This window comes from Stenella coeruleoalba, assembly GCF_951394435.1.
Source record: "Stenella coeruleoalba genome assembly, chromosome: 1".
Lineage (NCBI taxonomy): Eukaryota > Metazoa > Chordata > Mammalia > Artiodactyla > Delphinidae > Stenella > Stenella coeruleoalba.
Genome location: NC_137169.1, coordinates 117,639,796 through 117,663,117, shown reverse-complemented (window position 1 = coordinate 117,663,117; position 23,322 = coordinate 117,639,796). Strand labels below are relative to the sequence as shown.

The window sequence follows — 23,322 nt, the reverse complement described above, 5'->3', positions numbered from 1 at the left end:
ATAATAAAGGATCCCTAATTCTGGACTAGATTCCCTGGAACTGGACCAATGTGAAAACATAAAATCCCAATCTCTAGTATGTTTGGATATGCCAGGGACCAAAGTAATTTTCTTCCAATAAACAATCAACTAATATATGCGAGGCCTACGTAAATAACCCTCTGTCGGATAACCCTCAACAAACAGGTATGCCCACCACATACACCCCTTAACTGTGTCCCCACCTCCCATCACTTCTCCAAAAAGGATGTAAGGGAGTAAGGAGTTACGGGTAATAAAACCCAGAAACAGTGCTATTTTCACAGAAAAAAGGATCCGTCAGTAGCATATTTCTTTAATCATCGTTATTTACAATTTATCATCTGACAGACTTACAGAGAATAAATAAAGAAAAGACAATATACAATTGGTATATCTCATTTCTTTTTCTAATACAGAGAATTTTTATGCATTCTATTTTGGAATGACTAAGATAGTTTTAAGCAAAAATTAAATCAGTTTTCTATTTACCCCTTGACAAGACACATCATCCTCCAAAGCCTGCAGAATAAAGCCCAGATGTTTCCTCCTCATAGGAAGAGTGCACCACATTGCTTCAGAAAGTCAATCCTCAGAAAAAATTCCCAGACAACGGGGTAGAAGAATAGGATATCATGAATAGTAAAGGACATAAAATGAATAGGCTAGATTACAAACTCTTGGTGCGTTTGTAGGAATCCACTCAACTTTCAATTATTTCCAAACCTCTTTTCAAGAAAACAGTTTTTCACTGCAAGTGATTACCTATCCCTTTGGGCTTTCCCTTGAGTCTCTTTGCAAATTCCTTTACATGCAGTTGTGAATGTGGGTAAGCATGGGCTAGCTTGGGACTCCCATCTTTCTCCTTTGCAGGCCCGTGAAGTTGTTGACAAGGTGTTTGCAAGAGAAACTAAAAATCTTGTTCCAAAAGAGCTGGGTTTGGGGCCAGGGTCGCTCCCTGCTCTTGATGGGGTGCCATGGAGAGAAGTACCTTGCATTTCTGTCTAAATACCTCAAAGGATAAGACATTTCCATAGATCAATTTCACCATCAGTAAACCTAGAAATGGAGGATGTAACTTACAGGTACAAGTCTGGGCACTTTTTCCTCTTTCCTCCTTTGAAAATAAACCCTCTACATTAGAGCAAAGCAATTTTCCCTAAATTCACCCCAGTTATGCCGGATGACAAGTGTCTGCTTCTACCTTTTATTCATTCAAAAAACAACATTCGGCAAATATTTGTGGTGTGCTCGCTATGTGCTAGAACTTTACAGGACATGGGGTATACAGAGGTGAACTCACGTAGAATCTTGTGACCCTTAAACAGGGCAGCTTAAACATGCCATCATAAAACTCAAAGCTGTAATCCACAAAAACCAGAGTTTCAACTCCCCTGTCCCCTCCAAACCTCTGGGCTACAGCTGCAACCTACAGGTTGCAGCTGTATTTGCATTTCATTTGGTCCAATGTGGTTGCTATTCCATTTAAGAATAGACTTTCAGGCAAATGAAACTTCTCTACTCTTCTGAGAATAGTGTTTTGCTACTCACTAGGGGTCTCTACCCTTGTACTCTATTCCTTCCAAAAGCTCTCCCTGGTGCCATTAAGGAAGTACCACCTTAGCTCTTGACCAAAATTCTGATTTATTCTAAAGTCCTCTCCTTGCCATCATACAAATCCTACTCGTAGGAACCGCAGAAACCACCTATAATTAATTTCCTTCTATCCTAGCTAGTGAGCTGTGGGTCTTACTGTCCTTTGTGTTGCCTGATTTTTCTAAGCCGTTCTTGGAATGTTTCAGATGCTGAACAGCCAAACTAGTCAGAAAATGTGGAAACAGTCTAGGTAGGATATTGCTTGTTGATAAAGGAACAGATTAATTTTGTTATATTCTCTTTAGGATTTTATAGAATTGTATCCAGACAATGTCTTTCCTGATGCAACCAAGAAGACCAGGTTACAAATCAGCAAGGGTTAAAACTATCCAGAAATGAAATGTGTACATGTGAAGAACTGGTGAACTCTGAGTAAGGTCTGTAGTTTAGTTAATAGTATTATACCAATGTCAATTTTCTGGTTTTGAAACTGGACTATGGTTATGTAAAATGTTATCAATTGGAAAGCCTGGTGTTAGGGAAAGGCCACTCTGTACTATTTTCTTGGGAGTCTTAAAGCATTTCAAAATAACAAATTGAAAAACAAAAAAAAAGGATACAGCAACTAAACAAATTACCCACCATGGTCTGAGCCAAGCAATGTAGCTAATTGTAGCAGAGAACTCAAAATGCCAGAAATCCAATAAACATTAACCATTCCAGTCTCTTTCCATCTCAATTTAGCATTCCAAGACATTTACCAAGTGGAAAAGACATTCATCTGTTTCTATAAAAATGTTAAATTTTAATTCAGAAGGAAATTCCAGCATAGATCTGGATCTGTGTCTTCCAGAAACCTACCATATGCACTGCCAGAGGTCAGAGGTCTTACTGAAAAGACTAAGATAGCAAATTCCAGGTCTATAAACTCAATGTAGGATCAAAGCCTTCCTACCTCTATACTGGGAGTAATTTAAGCCTTAACTGTAATTTTCTTCATTTTTGGGGTATATTTGGGCAAAACAGATGCTATTCTGTTTTAGACTATTTCCTTGGAACATCTTCATCTCTTTCCCCTTCTTCAGTTCTCCTTTACTCAAAACATACGGCTTAGCCCCACATCATGGCTTTCTTGTAGGAAGTCTGGATGAGACTAGAAAAACACATGGTTCCAACATGGCATGTACCTCTTTGTGCAGATATCAAACAAGATTCAGTCTAGTTTAACTTAGCCTGTTGTTCCAATGTTTCCCTGTGGCCTTTCTAGGCACAACAGTGATGAGCATTATTTAAAATGGATTTCATTCACAGAAGCAAAGAAGGGAACACAAAGCCTCATGAGCTAACATAAATTCCCCATCTCTTGGTCTTCATTTCCAAAGCAGCGCTGGGAAAGCCATGTCCTGTTCAGACAAAAAGTTGATTTCTTCTCACCACCATTAAACCCCAGGACCTGAGGTGGTCTAGAACACACGTGTTCAAACTGCCTCCCTCTCCCACTTCCTGTGAGATGAAAAGGTCATTCCCTGGTGGTTGCTTGTGTGTTTTTAGGTTCATGCTGGGCTGCCCTTTTCTTAAATCTCTGAAAAGCTCCCTTCCATGTCATACTCTGCACCTGACTTTTCATTTTTTAAATAAATACTTTTATAATCTCTATCATCCAGAATTGCTTCTCTCTCCATATACATCTATCTTTTATCTTCAACACACTTACTTTCTGTCCTCTCTCGGCTCTCTCTTCAGAGAGATCTGCTTTCATGCTTCAGAATGGATTCTCAGCAGCACCCCCTGTGTCTATCTTGCTTGCCCTGACCTCCCCCATCCTTCTCACGCACTCTCCATTATCCTTTATTATGTAGTCTTCTTTCTAACTCCCACGTGCCTGGTCCAGTCACATGCACGTTCATTTATTCATCCTTTGCTCCATTTCCATACAATGCCCTTTGTCATATAGTCTTATACACTTGCAAGCGATCTTTCCATTGCATTAAAACCACTTTTCCCCCTCGGGGGCCTCTTTCTACTCCAGATCTTTTCTGAGCACGTATGTGTCTGGACAGCACATCAAGATTTGGACTTAGCTATTAGCACATTCACCAGCAAAAGTATACATTTAAATCTGAATACCCCAAAACCACAATCTGGACACCCCAAAACCACAATCTGGACATAAAATATTTCACATATATCATGAAGAGGATAACTTCCTAGAAAGGTAACAAGGCCCCACAGTTTCTCATCCCTTTTCCTATCTCCTTTTCTACATAATTCCTCGCTTCATTCTTCCAATTTGGATTCCAGCTACCTTTAAAGTCTACATACTAAGCCTTCGCCATTGCGCTCTGTTGGGTCTCTCAGATTTGTGCTGCTAAACTCGATGGGTCTGACTAAGGGAGAAGTTAAAACTGTATCTGTAGTGCCAAAGCCTTAGCACCAGAAAATGGTGCCTTCCTCAACTCAGAAAAAGATAACTGTACCTGACAATACATATTTGCCAGCTACTTGAAATAGATTACCTCTATGACTCAAGGCCAGAAAAATCCAGACATACTACATTCATTTTAAATATGATTTTTTATGGGATCATGAAATGCAGTGTATTGACGCAGAATTGTAAAAAGAAGTAAGTGGAGAGATATAAGGCGAAGGAAGGGGAAATTATGTCTTTCCTCTTGCCACATAGGAAGTCATGGCCTGGTCTGGATGTACTCCTGCCAGAAGTACGTGGATAAAGGAGAATAAGCTACAGGCCCTGATTTCAAGTCCCTATGATTCTACTGAAATGGAATGATTAACGTGTCAACTTGACTGGGACATGTGGCACTCAGATTAAACATTATTTCTGGGTGTTTCTGTGAGGGTGTTTCTGGATGAGATTAGCATTTGAGTTGGTGAATTGAGTAAGGCAGATTGCCCTCTCCAATGTGGGTGGGCATCATCCAAACCAATGAAGCCCTGAATAGAAGAAAAAAGTAAGGGGGAGTTTGCCCTCTCTGCCTGACTGCTTGAGCTGACACATCAGTCTTCTCCTGCCCTCAACTGGGACTTATACCATTGGCCTTCTGGTTCTCAGAACTACAGCACCAGCAGCTTTCCTGGATCTCCAGATTGCAGATGTCAGATTGTGGGACTTCTCAGCCTCCATAATTGTGTAAGCCAATCCCCCAATTCCATATACATATATAGCCTGTTAGTTCTGTTCCTCTGGAGAACTCTGAATAATACATGAAGTTAACACTGATCTTGGGAATGTAGAGAGTGTGGCAGGCCCCAAGTATAAAAGAACATGTCTGGTCCTGCATATATCAGATGAGATAATGTATGTGGTACACTACATGGTAAACTTTAAAGCACTGAACAAATGACAGGTGTTACTATTACTACTATTATAGTGGCTTACCTACATGATCTCTTTTGCTGACCACGATCTTCAGAGAAGGAGATGATCAGATAACTGAGTCTGCATCAATTGTAGATCCAGTTATCCAATGAGCACTGAACGTATCAGAACTGGAAGAGACTTCAAGACCATCTCATCTAACTTGTTCCAATAAAGAAACAAAAGTCCAGAGAAGCAAAGTGACTTGTCCAAGATGATACACTTGGCTTGAGGCAGAAATAGGGTCACAGCTCCCAAACTGATGTTCTCTCCAAAGTTAGTCCTGGGAGACACTGAAGACCAGACTCACAAGACAACCATGGGGAAAGGGTGTTTTCTAGGGGAAGGAAGATGACCCGCAAAATGAACCTTGGGGATTGGGGATTTATGCTTCTGCTGTGGCCTGGAGCAACGCTGAAGGCTGGACAGGGGGAAACACTCAAGTTCCTGAGAGACTGTGTAGAAGGTGGGCTGGGTGAAGGCAACAGAAGCAGACCCAAGGGGTCAGGTCTATTTCTTCTAAGTTTGGGAAGCTTATATTGCGATCTTTTCTTGTTTCTCCTCAGAGGGAATTGAGGGTTCTCTTTCCCTGTTTCCTACTGAATCTGAGGATCTGTGGAGTGTGAAAGCTCAGAATCTGTTCTGAGGGGACTCTTATTTGACAGTGTTATCAGTATCCATGGATTCTGAAGCCAGAACCTCAAACTTTCTTTTTCTGCTTGTCATACCATCTCCAAGGCAAGAGTGTGAACACCAAGCAACAGCAGCGAATGACTCCTCCACGCTCAACCTGCTCCTCTCAAGGGACTCCTAGGGTTAAAAGGACATTAAACATCATCTCCCACAACCACTTATGTTTGAAACCCTATTGACAAGAGGACAGTGACAAAGGACTCCCCATCTCTGGAGGCAGCCCATTCATCCTTGCATGTTCTACCTCTGGTTATGTTTTCCCTAGTAAGGAGTGGAAATCAATCTCCCTGTAACTTCCCCTCATTGGTCCTCAGTCAACCCTTTGGGAGCGCTCAGAACATATCTATTCCCTATTGTGCATGGCCTTCAGATTTATGCCTGAGAAATTCAATCACCAGCCCTTGGGTTCCATTTGGTATTCATCCATTAAAAGAGTTGGAAAATTTGGAGAAGATAAACCAAAAGGCCTAGGATCAAGATATCAAAAAACAACAGTTTGTACCGACTCAAAATCAGGCTGTCATGAAAACACACACCTGAAAATGTCTGAACAAGACAAGAGGAGGACCCTCTACAGAAATGAATATCACATCTGTTACCTGTCCTCCACAGGTCTCTTTCCCTGTGTCCATTCTCTATTCAAGAATATTTCCATGCACGAGGCTTTTTTTTGTTTTTGTTTTTGTTTTGCAAATGACGATTCCTGTTCATATAGCCTTGCAGTAGATATTCTTTCCTATGTACATCCTCTGTATCTCCTATGCATATAGATCTCAACCGTGATCCCTGACCATGAACAAACAAAACACCCATTCAAAGAAGGTGGGTTTTTTCAAGCATGTTAACATCTACTTTGCCAGGAGAGGAAAATGCAGAGTTCAGGACATGTCTACAGGCCGAATTAGGAAATTAAACCATTGGTGACTAGTTACTGAATACCATTTCATCAGATTCTCCACACTTACCAAGTATTTTCCCTAAGTCTAATCTCACGTTTCCTAAGACATTACTACTCTTCAAGTGTTTTCTTTCTGAAACCATTTTTTTTAAAAAGATGACAAACATATTGTAGAATCTGCACATTCATAAACACAAGCATATTTAACCTTTATAAATTATCTCAATTATCTAGCCTTTGTTATCCAACTTTTTTAGTATATCAAGTAAGATTCTTTACTAGATTTTATCTGCCCTATTCTGCCCTAGGCTTTTTTTTTTCTTTTTTAGTTCTTTAATGTAAAAAAAGTATATATGTGTCGGGGTAGAGAGTGGGGGAGTGGAGTGGAGGGAGACGAGGGACAGAAAGAGATAAAGGCAAACAAGCCTCTGTCTCTCAGGTCCATTCAATGTCCAAATGGAGTGGCTTAGGCGTGGGTGAGTGGTAGGTCTTGTGAGGAGGACCTGTTGCCAGGCATTGACAGCATCACTCGTCCCCTTGCTGAAGAAGCAGAAGGTGGATTTCCTGGAATGAGGGACGGTGCTTGGTGTCTCTTCTCCAGCAGCTGAGCATCAGCTTATACACAGAGTCAGGGCAAATGGCAGGCTGGGGGAGGTAAGTCTTTGGAAAGAAAAATGAACAAAAAATGAGACTATTAAGAAGAGCGCAGAGAAAGGAAGAGCAGTTGCATCATAGTATGATTTGCCCACTCCCCATTTTCTTGGACTTGGAAAGTGAAATGAGTGGGGTGTCTATTCTTCCTATTCATGAGGATTCTAAATCCCATCAGTCCCTTTTCCATTCCTTTTGTCTTTTCCAGTTCTCTGGAGCAGAATTTCCTGATGGGCCATCCTGTGGTCCCTACCATCATGCAAAAGATGAAACTGAAGCAAGAAGACATCTTAGACTGGAAAGCAAGTGATTAGAACACCAAACCTCTATTTATAGCCTAGCCACAATGAGATTTATTCTGATTGAGCCAATCATGGCAAAAGGGCAGAAAGTATACTAGCTGCCTCAGCTCCTTTATTGGAATAAAACCCTAGTCACTGAGATGTGGGATATATCCATGTAGCTCCTAACCATAACCTTCTCTGTGCTCCCTCTCTCCTGTACTGGCCCAGGGAGAGAAGATTGGACTTCTTCCTTACATTATTCACCAATATTTGTACATTTACCCCCTCTACAGCCCTGCCCTGAATTCCAGCCTAGAGTTGTATTTGGCTCTACTCCCAAAGAACCAGTTACTGACTGCTTCCACCAGCAAGATGCCACTCTACTGACTCCAGGTCATCTTCTGTTTGCCTGTAATCTGTTGCTGTCATTTCCTTACCTATGTTTTTTAACACCTTGGTATATTGACATATTCCTAAAGCAAACCTAAATTTCTCAAGCTCTTTGAAACATGGGTCCAACATTTGCAGCTGGTAAATCATTAACTATTTCCATCTTGCCTTCTCCCACACCAACACCAGCTTATGTCATGCATCATAGGATCATAACGAAGCTCTATCTTTAATTTTTTGAGGAACCTCCACACTGTTTTCCACAGAGGCTGCACCAATTTACATTCCCACCAACAGGGCATGAGGGTTCCCTTTTCTCCACATCCTCACTAGCACTTGTTGTTTCTTGTCTTTTTGATAACAGCCATTCTAAAGTTGTGAGATGATATCTTATGATGGTTTTGAGCATTCATTTTTTTAAATTTAAACTTTAGTTATTTATTCATTTATTTATCCATTCATTCATTTATTTATTTTTGGCTGCATTGGGTCTTCGTTGCTGTGTATGGGCTTTTCTCTAGTGGCGAGCGGGGTCTACTCTTCGTTGTGGTGCGTGGGCTTCTCATTGTGGTGGCTTCTCTTGTTGTGGAGCATGGGCTCTAGGCATGCGGGCTTCAGTAGTTGTAGCTCGCGGGCTCTAGAGCACAGGCTCAGTAGTTGTGGCGCACGGGCTTAGTTGCTCCGCGGCATGTGGGATCTTCCCAGACCAGGGCATGAACTTGTGTCCCCTGCACTGGCAGGTGGATTCTTAACCATTGCACCACCAGGGAAGTCCCAGTTTTTAATTATTTAATTCCATTTAGACCATGAGCTTTTAAGAAAAGTGCTATCTGAGAATTCTTTACAGTTTGTAAAAATAAATTGAAAACAAAAATGTCAAATACATTTTAAAATTATTGAAATTATTGTTATAGACTTCCAATTGAATACAAAAGATTTAAGCTTTGCTTAAGCTGTGAGCCCTAAGTATAAGATTCTTTCTAGAATTTGTGCTACTGAAAAGTTTTCTTCTGCATTATATCTGCTATGTTCAACAAGTTGGTGACATTGTGCCATGTGAAAACAAATTAGATCACACATGTGTAGTCTAGAGACCATAAAATCCATCTAGCAGCTGATAGTGTTGAGAAATTACCGTCCTTAATTCTAATGTCAAACTTTTAAAATTTGAATACTGAAATTTTAATAAAATTTAAAGTAATTAAATTTTGTAAATTGTAATAAAATACAAATTTAATAAATTATGTTTAGTAAGTCCATATGTTAAATTAAATAAACTTTTATCAAAAATTTATAAACTTATAGATGAGAAGCTTACTAGCATATAATGGTAATATTTGGCTTTGGCCTTGGCTTCAGTCAAATATTTGACTTTACTATTCAAATGCAAAGCAGACAGTGGACATGAAGTGGGGGGAGGGGAAGCATGCCTTTCTTGCCTGAATGTTTGATAGTTCAATTTTGCTTCGTGTAAATTTTTTTTTTCCATGTGGGATTTCAGTCACTGAATAATAAGAGGAGGGAAACTGAAAGGTTTAAAATATTCCTCCCTTTGCCTACAATTCTAGGATGTACTCAAGTTAGAATCATTATGATAATAAAATTACACTGTCTAATTGAATGCACCGCCTTTAATTGGCCACAAGAACCTAGTAGGTCAACCAGGTGGCCACGATGTGCTACTAGTCCAGGAGAAAAAACATTTTTCCTTGTTCTACTCTCTTATCCATGCACACCGGAGTAAATCTGCCCTTTGCCAAGGTAAGAAGGCAATTACTCCATAATCGAGATAGATAATTTAGATCTCCTGCTACCAGAATATCTACAGAGTATCAAGATAAAATTCTAGGACCCCTCCTTCCTATTTTTAAGCTGCATATTGTACAATCTCTAGTCATTCCCTTATCTTTTGCTTGCTTTGATCCATTTAAGCCACAGAGGATCTACTTTTAATCTTCTGCAAGAGCCTTCTCCCTCTCCTCAACTGTTATCATCTTCCTGCCTGAGATGCCGCACTCCAAGTGTGTGCTGTAGCCAGGCCACTCTGGGGTTTCAGTGCTCCCACCACCAGCAAGCTTTCAATCCCACGTCTCACAGGAACTTTAAACACTGAGTCATCCAAAGGAAACTTGTAGTATCTTAACTAGGAATTGGGGCCCTTGTAAGCTAAGAAGCCCAGCTTTTCCTGAGTCCTGAGATGCCACAGCAGCTGGGCCCAGAGGTGCCTTCCAAGAACAGCAAGGCCAGGATGTACCTGAAGGTCTCTGGACATGTAGGTCAAGAAACATTTCTAGACAGTCCAAACCAGATTTTTAACGAATGCTAATAAATCCCTCATTCACTTTTAAGCTTACGTTTTTGTTCCTATGTTTCTCAACCAGGAAGACAAACCATAGAGCCTAGACCAGGAAATAGATCAAACATGAGAGATAGGATTTTATTTTCTGGTATCTTTGAGTTGGGGAGCAGCCTGAGGGGACCCCTCATGTTCTCCAATGACCAACGGGTTGACACATGGATAAAGCAGAGTGTATGGATGCCTAGGGAGGACCTTGGTCTTTCACATCACCTGGATAATTAGTGACAAAAGTTCTTGGTCTTTTACATTAGCTGGATAATTAGTGACACACAACTATGATCCAGGTAGCCCATCTTCCAGCTCAGACCTATCCTGTTAAGTCAGAACTTTTCTTTCTCTCTCCTTCAAGAGCACCCAAGGCCACATCTCTCCAACCCCAACAGTTCTCACCTGCCTCCCTTGGTCTCGGAAGAACTCTCCAGTATTCTCGATGACCTGTTCATCTGACAGCTGGGAATAGGGCTGTTCCTGGCAGAAGGTGAAGGTCTCCCACAGAGTCACTCCGAAGGCCCACACATCACTTGCTGTGGTGAATTTGCCCTGTTTAAATAAGAGAAAGAATAATCTGTGCATAACAAGAGCTGATTAGGTTTTCATAATCTGGAGTTTTGCCACTTTTACAACCCAGGGCAAGGAATACTGGGACTGCCAAGATACTCATGGGCGATCTGGAAACAACAATAGGAAGTTGTCTCGATGCCAAGCTACAGGCCCTTTTCTCACCCTCAGGATCTCTGCTGAGGTATACTTCTCTTGGAGATGAGATCCAAGGGCTGAAAAGGATGCAGCCGTAAGCTATCTGGCTCTTCCAGTGCATGTTAGAAGGTCAAACTCTAGGATCTAGGGTAGCCTTGGAGAAATGCCCAGGGGAAAGGCAAAATTAGAATGGGAAGCAATTGTTTCTATGTGAGAGATACCGAAATCTAGTGTAAGTGCCCCTAGTAGTCCTTGTTCAATAATCGTCACAGCCTTGAAGGATAGACTAACGAGTGACAGCAATGAGATTCAGATGCAATCAGCAGGTATTAAATACTTGCATATGTTCTATTCAATAAATACAGTGCTGACATAGATGATATTATTTATCCTTATTTTTCAGATCAGAAAGGTGAGACAAGAGGTTTACTAAAATTCCCTGGTTAACGAGACCATTAATAATGGAAAAACTGAGATTTGGACCAAAACCCTCTGAATCTTGGTCTAATAATCTTTTACAACACCACACAATACCTTTAAAGGGAGCAAAGCTTAATAATCGCATTAGAAATGAGTAAAATACGTGATTCGTCTATATAGATGATAAAGATCTTTATAAGGATTTACATAAAATGGTATATATCACAGCATCATTTATAATCGAAGGAAATTGGAAAGTACTTAAATATCAAATTATAGTGACATTATTAAATTATAGGATATATCCACACAATAGAATATTATGCAGCAATTAAAATCATGTTTTTGAAGAATATTTACTGCCAGTGAGAGAGAATTGTATGTGCATAGTATCGTCCCAATACGTAAAATAATTATATATATAATACATATATTCAGAGAAATACATGTATAGAAAAAATCCTCAAAGGAAATACACTAAAATATTAATATTAATAGTGGTTATCTTGGTGAGAGGAAGGGGATAACTATACATTTCTTATTTCAACATTAATTATGAACCCTATAAGATATGAACAAGAAACAAACAGATTAATAATAAATTAACAAAACTAGATTGCTATCAGGCTTTTCTCCACAATATTAAATGACAAAAGACAAAATTACACATTCACAGCATTGTAGGAAGTAAAAGTTTAAAGTCTAATAATTCTATAAATCAGCTAAGTGGTATAAAATCAACAGTAAATTGCCCCAAATACGCATGGTCAGAAGATATATTCCTAAGAGGCATTTGAAAAAAGCGTATTCACTTGTGGTCCAGAATACCAAGAGCTGGATAAAAATTATAAAGCAAAGAATGAGGACCTTAAAAAGTAAATGGTGAAAATCATTAAAATACAAATATAGAGATCCATCTAAATAATTAATTAGAAACATGGTTATGAAATTAATACAGAAGAAAAATATTTTGTGTGGATAACAGTTCTTCAAATGACAAGATTTTAATACTCTAAATTAATTAAGATCAGCCAGTAGGTGGAAAGGGTAGAGATGAAAAAAATGGTACTAAATCTCTTCTCATTATGGGTATATTTTTAACCTTTTCCTCCATACTTTCTACGGTAAGCATGTTATATTTTATCAGCAGAAACAGGCAAGTGTTAAAAATAATAATTAGTACACAAAGTAAATCATATCAAGTCAGAGAAAATATCAAAGTCTATTTATTGTCTGCCTCCTGCTGTCTCAGGTGCACCCCTACACACCGTCTGCATCTGCCTACATGCCAGCTGCTACGGCAGAGCTCAGAAACACAGGAAACTCACCAGCAAGATGCTCTCCCAAGACATCCAGCGGATCGGGAGTACTGCCCGGCCCTGGATTCGGTAGTAGTCACCGCTGTACAGATTTCTGCTCATCCCAAAGTCAGCTATCTTGATGGTATAGTTCTTACCCACTAAGCAGTTTCGTGTGGCCAGATCTCGATGAACAAAATTAAGCGAGGAAAGGTACTTCATGCCAGATGCAATCTGGGTAGCCATAAACTTCAGGTTGGCATAACTGAGGAAATATAAAGGAAGAGAGAAAGTAGCCTCTGGAAAGAAGAAGCTGTGAAAGGTACACACCCTATAGTTGGTACCAACAAACTAGGGTTCCAACCTCAACATCCCTTCTCTATTCTTTATGAATCTCTTTGCTTTCCCCTAAAGGGCAGCTGCTTTATTATTCCCTGCATACTAACCTCCCCAACCATTCCAGAACAATGATGAACTTTAAGGCTCACTGCTCCCCACTTCAGATCCCAGCTTAGTCTCATGAACACAGGGAAGAGACAGAAGACCCGGCGTATTTACCTGACAGTGGGTACGTTGCTGAAGGAAGAACTGGGGGGCTCGTGGCGGGAAAGAAACTGATTGAGATCTCCATTCTCCATGTACTCAGTGATCATGCAGAGAGGATCGTCAGTGATACACACAGCTAAGAGACGGATGATGTTTGGGTCCTTGAGCCGGGACATGATCTTTATCTCCTTAAGAAAATCATTCCTTTGGAGAACAGAGACATAGATAAACCCAGAGGTTGCCAGAGTTAGGATCAAGAGGGCAAAGAAGACACAGCAAAGTCTAGTCCTAATCATTATACTGAGTCTTGTTTCCCTCTGGATAACCTTTGAGAGAACAGAGAAATTGGTACCTGGAAACTGTCTCATTCTACTCATCCTGGAATGCGATGTGCCCTTATTCAACTATAATTTGGCGGGGGGAACATGGACCATGACATTCACATGTGCATCCCTAGTATCCAACAGAAGACCTGTCCCATAGAAAGTGATTAATATTTGCTAAATCAAATATATGTTGCTAACAACTAGTCTTAAAAATAAAACCTTCAACTGAAAGTCATATCTTAAGTGCACTGGGGTCTTTACCTTTTTTAAAGCCATGAAGGGACTTCCCTGGTGGTGCAGTGGTTAAGAATCTGCCTGCAAACGCAGAGGGCACGGGTTCGAGCCCTGGTCCGGGAAGATCCCGCATGCCGCGGAGCAACTAAGCCTGTGCGCCACAACTACTGAGCCTGCGTTCTAGAGCCCGCAAGCCACAACTACTGAGCCTGTGTGACACAACTACTGAAGCCTGCGCTCCAGAGCCCGTGCTCCACAACAAGAGAAGCCACCACAACAAGAAGTGTGCTCACTGCAGCGAAGAGTAGCCCCTGCTCACCACAAATAGAGAAAGCCCACGTGCAGCAGCAAAGACCCAATGCAGCACCCCCCAAAAGAGAAAAACAAATAAAAAGCCGTGGAGTCACTCTATAAGTAAAGTGAAGGCACTTTTTATAAAGTGAATAACCACCCTCTGGTTTAATCTGATAATTTTTTATTTTCTCATACTGGTTTCTTTTAATGCAGGGTGCACCAGCAGTCAGTCACAACACATATTTAGTAGCCTGTTCAAAACAGCTGTTTAAAGTTCACAGTGGTAATGCAGCATCATTTCAAAAGAAGTACTCACTTGGCCAAAACTAATAATTGTTTGAATAGATGGTGACAACCACCCTTGAGTCACAAAGTGGGCTATAACCTTCCAAGTAGCAATATTTGGGTTAGTGAGACTAGCCCACATTCTCAAAACTATTGAAGCAGACCTGTTATAAGTCTCCTGTGAGTTTCCTAGGAATCCTGGACTGGAAGTCATACTATGTCAATATAAAATCCTTGAAATCAGTGTGGTCCTGATACAACACCTCTCCTCTTTAATTACCCCTTCAATCTCAAACCCAGCGGGGGGGGGTCCATGGCTTGGGAGAGCTCAGAGCCTAAGCCATCCATCACTGCTAAATTGGAGTGGGCACAGGTGGGACACCAAACGTCACCAAAAAAAACAATGGGCAAAGGCTTTGTCACATCCCATAGTTTTTTTCTTTCATTTTGCCACCTTCTCCAATCACGTGCTATGATTAATATCAGGAATATTCTATCTCTCTATGGGACCCAGAGGATGTCCCTTTTCACTCATACTAGTATCCTTAAATTGAAATTCTTGCAGTTAAAATTCCAAAACCTCCACAGTTCTGTTCCCTTGCCTTTCTTTCTTCTTCATGCCATATCCTTTCAATTGCAAGACTTTTAATAAAACCCTAACACCATTTTTGGAATTTATGATAATTTAAGGAATAGGGATCATAAACTTTCTCTAAATTTGAATATCAGTGAGACACATCAAGCCAACACAAATGGGGAAATACATATGTTACCCAGATGTGCAGATTTCTCTGAGACACATACAACCAGCTTTCAACCAGCATGCCTCTCTGGGTGAGGATTAACTCACCATTACTGTAATGGAAAGGCTGTCAGACAACGCAGTGTGGCTGGAAACTGCAATTTATGTAGTAAAGGATCCAAGAGATTATTAGCCAGTTTGGAAAACTGCTAAAGGACTGTGGATCCTTTTGCTTTGAGGTCCATGGATACTTTTCCAAGTAGAGGTAGCTTCTCATTTGGGGGGTTGCTGGACATAGAAGAAAAGGAGCATAAAAGAGAAAAAAGAGGATGAGAAAGTAAATAGAGATGTGGGGGGAAAAAGGAGAATGGGAGAAACTTAGCAAGAAAGATGTGTGTGATTGTGAAAAGTCTGCAAGGGGAGGTAATGACATTCAGGCGTGTCTGTGTATAATGATTGAAGAGGTACGTATTCAGTCTTTAGTGTGTGTTGGGGTGTACAGTGCTGTGCAAAGGGGGTTAGGAAGTGAATGTGTAGCATACCCAACAGAAAATGTACATTTGTTTTTGAGAGAGATGAGAATGAAGCTGAAGACTACTGAGCCATCAGAAAAATAAAGCACAACAATGGAAATGTGAGGAAGCTCACAGACCTTCCCATCTCAAAAGAAACAAATTGCTCAGAAGTTTCCAGGAGGGTTCCTGATCCTGAAGATGAAACACATAAAGGAAAATTTAAAATGCAGACCACAGACCTGGCATTCTTGTTGGCATCTGCTCGGAGCATTTTCACGGCCACCAGGACAGGCTGGTTGGCACTGACATCTAGGGCAAAATCTTTGTCTTTGAATTTTTCCATTCCCTCCACTTCACAGAGATGAACCTAGACAAAAGTCATCTAGTCTCAGCATCATCATTTCTCCTGAAGATGTCTCAGTACTCTTGCTGGGCACTTCCTGGAGATAAACTAACTCTTACAACTCAGGCAAAATAATCAAAAAGACCAGTAAGAAGATACGTGCAACACATCTTTGACTCAAATAACTGATTTAAGAAAATGGTAAGGTACCCAGCTAAGTGATATGTTACTGCTTTATAAAAGAAATACATTGATTGGAACATTGACTATGTGAATGAATCTATAACATGGTATTTTATTAAAGCATAGCCCACTATAAAATGTCATTCGGTATAAATACTTGAACTTTGATTCAAGGAAGTTTAGTTACAGGATCGTGCAAAACATAAGGCAATTTCTTCTCTAAGGTAAGCCCTTAGTATGGGATTAGCATTATCGGGAACCTCTAGGCATTAGTAACTGTATAACAAGCCTGTGTTTTCAACCCAGGAGACAGAATGAGTGTATATAACACCACAGACAGATGCCGTGGATCCTTCTACCTCCACCACCACCAAACCTAACCAAGGTTAAAGCACGCCACCCATGCTGGAAACCAATAACATATTCTTATGAAACCAAATTACATTTGGAATTTAGATGGTGGTGTTGAAGAGCTTCTATTGCCACTTAAATCATTGCTTTGAATTCTCAGAAGGCTCATGTGACTGATGTAAGAGTGAAAAGTCAAATATTACATGCATCACTCTGAGGGCAATTGAGAAGTGTGTTCCTCCTTATCTTGGTTAGTGATTCATTCCCTAGTGGTTGGTTCTGGGACCAAAGGCAGGGGCGAGGTTGTTTTCTGACCATTTTACATGTAACTCCAATTAAAAGGGAAAAAACAAAGTGGCTATCCAATAGCAGGATGTTCTTGGACAGTTTATAAAAGATGATCACATCTTATGGGTCCCCACCCTTTGTAACCTGTTGTAAAAATTTTTGAAAATATTGAACGTTTTTCAGAATATCTAAGTCTAGTGACTTTCCTGCTTTAAAAACTCTTATATAGAAATCAGAATTCCCAGGATTTCCACAGCTGTTTGACAAAGATGAGGCTGACCAATACTAGTCTTCTAGAGAACAATGCAAGGAGAGACAAGTGGAGGAGACATTTGGTGTGAATCCACTTTGGATGGGACAGTTTGCTCTACTGACCATTTTTATTCAACCACTTCCTTTGAACGACCAAGGACTGGAGGCCCCACTCAAAGAATCAGCTCACCTCCCCAAACTGGCCTTCTCCCAGCTTCTCCTTGAAAGTTAAGAGTTTCCTGGGGAACTCTTCCACAGCCACATCTTTCCCCGAGAGCAGGTCCATGGTAATGGCAGGCACGGAGTAGGTGTTGCCTCCAGTCACCCCCTGGAGGTTCACAATGTCAGCCTCTGCATAGTGGGGCACACCCTCAGGCCCACTGGGCTGGACTGGCTTCACAATGCCACTGCAGCCTGCGAAGACAAGGACAATGAGTCTCGTTCCAAGGGGCCTCTTTGGAGATATCTTCAAGAAAGGAAATATGAGAGGAGAGCTAAAACATGCCCCCAAGACAGCCTAACCTACGCCATGACATTCTTACTTGGAGAATGGTTCCTCTGGAGGTTCTTTCTCGTGGCCTCCAGAATGTAGGCACCATTTTATCTCTTATCTTCTCCTCATAACTACGTGATCATTAATAACCTCCTTGGTTAATCTTGTGGAATTGTGGTGAAGCTCCAGGAAGGCTCGCTATACTAGTTAGGGTAGGAGTATTAAAGTTTTAGGATTTAATGGCATATTTCCTTACTTTTAAGATATAGTCGCTGATTTTAATAACCTATTTCAGGGATTAAAAACTGTGATTAAATTTATATGATCTAGCTTAAGACACATCGTAACTTAAAAAAATATTAAAATATGAGGGGGGATGTTTTAGACTTCAGAAAGTAGGTAGATCACTTTGCTACAGCCTAGGAAATAAATTACATCCCTATTCTTGCTGTCTCTGTAAAATTCCCATAGTTCAATACGCTCCTTCAATGTTTGCTATCCACTGAGTGGTAAATACACATTAGTTTCCTCTCTTCCTTTGGAAGGACTCCCTTGAAAAGCCTCTGCTCTCATGGTTAGTCCTGCTACTTCTCCAGTCAGCTCTCCCCTGAACACCATCAGTCCTCTTCCACTGACTGGGGTCACTCCTCGGATGCTGACATTATGGACAGAAAAGCTGCTCTGAGCCTCAGCGATGACCCCAGCATCCCCTCTGATGTCACTCTGCAGCTCTTTTTAAAAGACACTGGAATGTGAATCAATTGGCACCATTTTACCGAAGCAACGCTTTATTGAGAAAAGACAAGAAATATTTGCTCTCATAATAAAATCTTGTATTAGTCAAGTAAATTTTCACCAAAGAGAAATGAACAAAAGTTAAATAACTCAATTATCTAGGTGACTAAAACCTGGGGATTCTAGGATCTCTTTAGCTTCGTTGTTTTTTCTCCAAGTGAAATTCTAGTCCTGAATTTACCCCTATTGCTGTTTGATGTTGGGCGAGTACCTTAACTGGGCCTTCTCACTTTCCTCCTATAAAAAATGAGAAGGTTGGACTAGTTGGACTGTTTAGGTTCTTCTGGTGTTAATGCCTTAGGAACGCATTTTATTTATTTTTCTTCTTCTGACATGTGGGTCCCTCCAAACATTTGCTACGTGCAGTAGCAAAGGAGAGATGTCCAGATTCAATTAGGAGCAGCAGTAGACCAAATCTAGAAAGACAGTGTGGACTTCCCAGGAGAAGGTGGACTTCTCTAGGCTAAAATTAGACTTGGTTGAGTAGAAGCAATAGTGTCACACCTTCATAAATCTTGTCCCTCAATTTTCTGCTCACTGTTTCATCCTCACCTGATTCTTCCTCCCCTGGAGCAAATTCTGGGAGTTTCCGTATCAGCCTGGACGGCTCCTGGTAGTCAGGGCGAAGGGGAAAGATGCGATCGTAAGTGGAGTTGGACTCCTGCTCGCTTGGCGATGAGGAGCGGTTATTGTTGAACATGCTGGACTCGCTTGGCAGGGAAAGGCTGACTGTCATTTCATCATCCAGCATCCTCCGGGACGCCTGAAAGAGAAGGACAGGGGAAAAAGGCATGTTGACACAAAAGGGATCATCACTCCCTCCTCTTCTTAAACCCAGCTCGTCCACTCAGATGAAATAACTCTCTAATACTCAAACTCCAGAAGCAATGCAAGTGACAGGGCTTCAGTCTGGTTCCACAAATGCCTGTGTTGTAGAAACTCAGAATCATCTTTGATTTCTTCAAGGCAGAATTTGACTTCCAAATTTCTGCACTGCCAACATTAATTAACTTCCATTGAAACACTTACAAGCATTATTCACGTGACACCATTAGAACCTATCAGTAGCCAATCAAAGAGTTTCTCAGTCTTAGAGTTTTCAATGTTCTGTTAAATAATGGGTTTTCCTGACACCACTCAACTGATTGATTTTGTGTAGGCATAAATTAAAGTGCTTATTAACGTAACAAATGTGCTGTAACATGATGAATCTGTAGTTCACCTGACCACTCTGGCATTGTAGATTAGGGTAATACCCGCTTGACCCTGCATTTTCACTAATCAAAAATAAAATGGCTACAAAATAAGAAAGGAAAGCCCTAGGTGCTAGGGATACTAACATGAATTATACCTAACACAGGAATAAGAAGAATAAAACAGCTAATTGTTCTGTCATTCTATTTAATATGACCTGCCTGCTCCTTCAAAAGGAAAATCTCATAATCTAAGTATAGGTGACTATTTGGATTTAAACACATGAAACGTTCTACTCCAACAAACACACTTTGGGTGCTCAGTGGAGAAACTTAGATGTCTGCTCCATACCCTAGACTGAGAGTTCCTTTGTTGCAGTAATATCCTCAGTACTGAGCATGCAGCCCAGCACATACTAGGTACTCAATAAATATCGGTTGACTCTCTCAAAGAGAGAATTCTGAGGACACCACTGTAAGTATCCTGCAGATAATGCTACAGCATAAGGCTATTTTGAGCAATGTATTTGGAATACATAGGTATGCTTAAGGGTCTTCTACAAAAAAATTCTTTCCCCCAGAAGAAATCCTGTGTCATTCCAGAGCATCTTGAGTTATCTTACTCAGGATGTACAGGGACAGAAAGAATTTCTTGAAGGACCAAGTTAAATATTCAAGGGCAAAATTTTTGTTCTCCCTTTTACCTGGAGAGTCTCCAATCCAAAATTCTTCTCCCAGACCATGAATATATGCCAGTAGGACTCAGAAGAAAGACTCAAAGAGTGGTAAATTCTGGCTCAAATAAAGAGAAAAATAGCTCACAGAGAAGAGAACACAGACTCTCCCCCGTCAACTAAAATGCAGTCATAACAGACTGTTCAGTAAGAACACAGCTTCAAGCTGTCCAATGAACCATCAGACCATCAGCTGCTACCACCACCACTCTCTGCTACCCCGCATCCTGGAATTTAGATACCACGTGTGTTCTAGCATTCTAAAAGACAAAAGATTTTGATGTTGCCTCATCACGCCAGTGGGTGAGCTCTCTGTGGATTCTGCCTTTCAGCCTTCAGTCACTATTTATGGATTGAAACCTTTAATTTATTTTTAGACTAATGTTAGAAGTCTCTGTGGGAAGCAAAGAGACCCTCTCTTCTGTGAAATATTCCTGCCTAAAATCCTTAAAATAAACCTCAATCATCTCAGAACTTGAATGTGTAACACATCAGAAGGAATTGCGTGCTACTTGTCTGGGTCATTCCCCTCACTTTTCTGATTTCAGCCCCTTCCTCTTGTCCTACCCACAAAGAGTTCAGAAGGTTCCAGTCCATTCTCACGGTGCCCTTTCCCTTTGTCTGGTATGTACTCTACATAGGCACTGGTCTCCTCTGAGATCCCATCCCCAAATATTTAGGCTATAAACACAATCAGCCTATTCCCTCCCTCCTGTTCCCTGTCCTCGATGGGCACCTCAAAGCCTCACAGCCCAGAGTATCTATGATCTCTCACAGTCCACATCCATTTGAGCTCACTGACCAGGGACAATGTCCATGACTAAAGGTAGAAACACTTTATCATCAGCCAACCCCAAGAGTATCACACATTTAGCAGCAGTGCCCAGAATTGCTATCTGGTCTAAGACACCAAGGAAAGTCGTAGATATTCCATCCGTGGTGAAAGGTATATATTTTAGAAGAAAAGAAGTCAACAAATTTCAAGACTGACCATTAGAACAAGCATAGAAAGCAGGACATTAACTGTATGACCTTGAGCACATCACATTTTCTCATCAGCAAAACAGTTAAATATAACTACTCTGCCCAACTCACAATTATTCAGTGAGGTTCAAGTAAAATCAAGGAAAAAGTCTTTGCAGACTGTAAAGTGTTAGACAAATGTAATAGAAAGTACATAGATCATTTGGCCTAGACTAAAAGAATCTGAGGAGGCACTCAGAAGGATGCATAACCATAACTTTCTTTTTTTGGGGCCGTACCATGTGGCATGCAGGATCTTCGTTCCCCAACCAGCGGGGAAGCATGTGCTCCCTGCAGTGGAAGCACAGGGTCCTAACCACTGGACTGACAGGTTCTCCCCAACCATAACTTTCAAGTACAAAAAGAAGTAGGAATAGAACTGTGAGAAACTTGGCTTGGATATTAACGAAGCAGCACAGGAAAGGATGGAGCCGCTTCCTACCCCGTGATTGTCCTGCACTTCCTCACCTTCTCCAGCATTTTCTGCCAGAACTGCCTCCAGAGGATGATGACAATGATAGCCAGGAGGATGAAGATTATGGCCACTAAGCAGCCAATCAGGATTCGAGTGTTGCTGTCATCAACTTTAAGCATTGGATCTGTAACCAGGAAAAGAAGGACGAAGAATATTATCATCTCAAGGGGCAAGGAAGAGCATAAGGACTTGGACTAGAGATAAGAAGGCAGAACCTATTCCTTCAGGATAATTCCACAAGATGCCACTTAACACTTGGTCTTGCTACTCTTGTATTCCTGTGCTCTTATATCCTACAGCCCTCCTCCGTGGGACAGTAGCTTCCTCTTCCTCATGTATTAGACTGGATAATGGAGAGGTTTTCCATTCCTCCCAAAATTTTGCTCCCTTTATACCATGGCCCCTAATCACACCTCATGAAAAACAGGTGAAGAATCAGTTTCACTCTGCATTGAGACATGCCAAGGCAGCTGAGAGTCCTCTTTGGAGACACTTGATCACGTGTTTCCCAGATTGCTGACTTATACAGCCAGTGACTGTTTGAAGCAATGCATACACTTTTCCATATTTCTCTCCAATTGGAGAGACTAGCTTTTTGTTCCATTCATTCATTGAGATCCCTACAATGGGTCTCACCTAGAAATAGCCCTTTCCCTGTTTTGGCTCCAAGCTTCCCAAACTTCTAAGAAGCAGTTGGAACAGCTCCAGACTCTGCCTCAGCAGAAGAATCACATGGACCAGCAGGGAAGAGAGTGAGGTTGGGCCCTTAACTTTGGAGGTGGTCTGTCCTATCTTTCCAGAGCTACTCTTCATTGAAAGCCACCTGGTATCAAACCTGCTACACAGTCAAGCCTTTGCAAATCTCCACCCTTCTTCATCCTCCAGGAGGTCCCTTCAACTTAACTTTTATAACCAAGAAGCATACATACCATAGGTTGTGGGTGCCACAGGCGATGTGGGAAGGGCTCCAGAGTTGTTGTACATAGCAGCATCTGTCACAAAACAAGGGTGAGTCAGAGCTGGGAAGAAGACAGCTCGGTAGTGGTTTTTCTGAAGGCAGGTTGTAAGCTAGCACTTTGTGAAATCGATTTACTGGGTTGCTACAAGCCTTTCTTAGAAATTAAATCATATAATATATTAAGTAAAAAATATTGCCATTCATCTAAATAGTAAGGGCAACTTTTCTTTTGTAAAAATTTTGTTTCAATTATTACCTACTAAGTGTCATGGTACAAAAAAGTTAAAGAGAGTTATCAGAGGGCTGTGACCACACATTATCATAAATCATGCATAGGAAGTGAGATCCAAATTCGACAAAATGTAGAGAGAATACAATGGGTAAGTAGACATAGGACAGACATAGGGTTCAGATGCGCTTTCCCTTCAAGGAAATTACAGTGTTTTACAAAAGAGTTTTCACTATGCCTCAGAGTCCTAGCTCTTTAATTTGTAAATTAAGCCTTCTTCCTTAGAAATAGAGTACCCTTTACAGTGATGTTGAAGCTTCTAGGACTAGCTCCCAAAAGTGTATTTGACAGATTGATGTTGGTAACTAATTTTTCCCTCTG

At 40.9% G+C, this 23,322-nt stretch overlaps 1 protein-coding gene across 3 annotated transcripts in view; it reads right to left on the bottom strand.

Annotated features, from left to right (window-relative positions):
* Positions 1–314: 314 nt before the first annotated feature.
* The window catches only part of DDR2 (discoidin domain receptor tyrosine kinase 2), a 161,013-nt gene continuing 138,005 nt past the window's right edge, over positions 315–23,322 (bottom strand). For all 3 annotated transcript variants that reach the window (XM_079916251.1, XM_079916250.1, XM_079916249.1), the window contains 9 exons: positions 22,684–22,746; positions 21,748–21,878; positions 18,882–19,092; positions 17,232–17,455; positions 15,864–15,991; positions 13,241–13,432; positions 12,713–12,947; positions 10,659–10,808; positions 315–7,244 (listed from right to left, as the gene is read on the bottom strand). In XM_079916251.1, the coding sequence (XP_079772377.1) occupies positions 7,110–7,244; positions 10,659–10,808; positions 12,713–12,947; positions 13,241–13,432; positions 15,864–15,991; positions 17,232–17,455; positions 18,882–19,092; positions 21,748–21,878; positions 22,684–22,746 (1,469 nt within the window). In that variant the 3' untranslated portion in view covers positions 315–7,109. The remainder of the gene's footprint in view (positions 7,245–10,658; positions 10,809–12,712; positions 12,948–13,240; positions 13,433–15,863; positions 15,992–17,231; positions 17,456–18,881; positions 19,093–21,747; positions 21,879–22,683; positions 22,747–23,322) is intronic.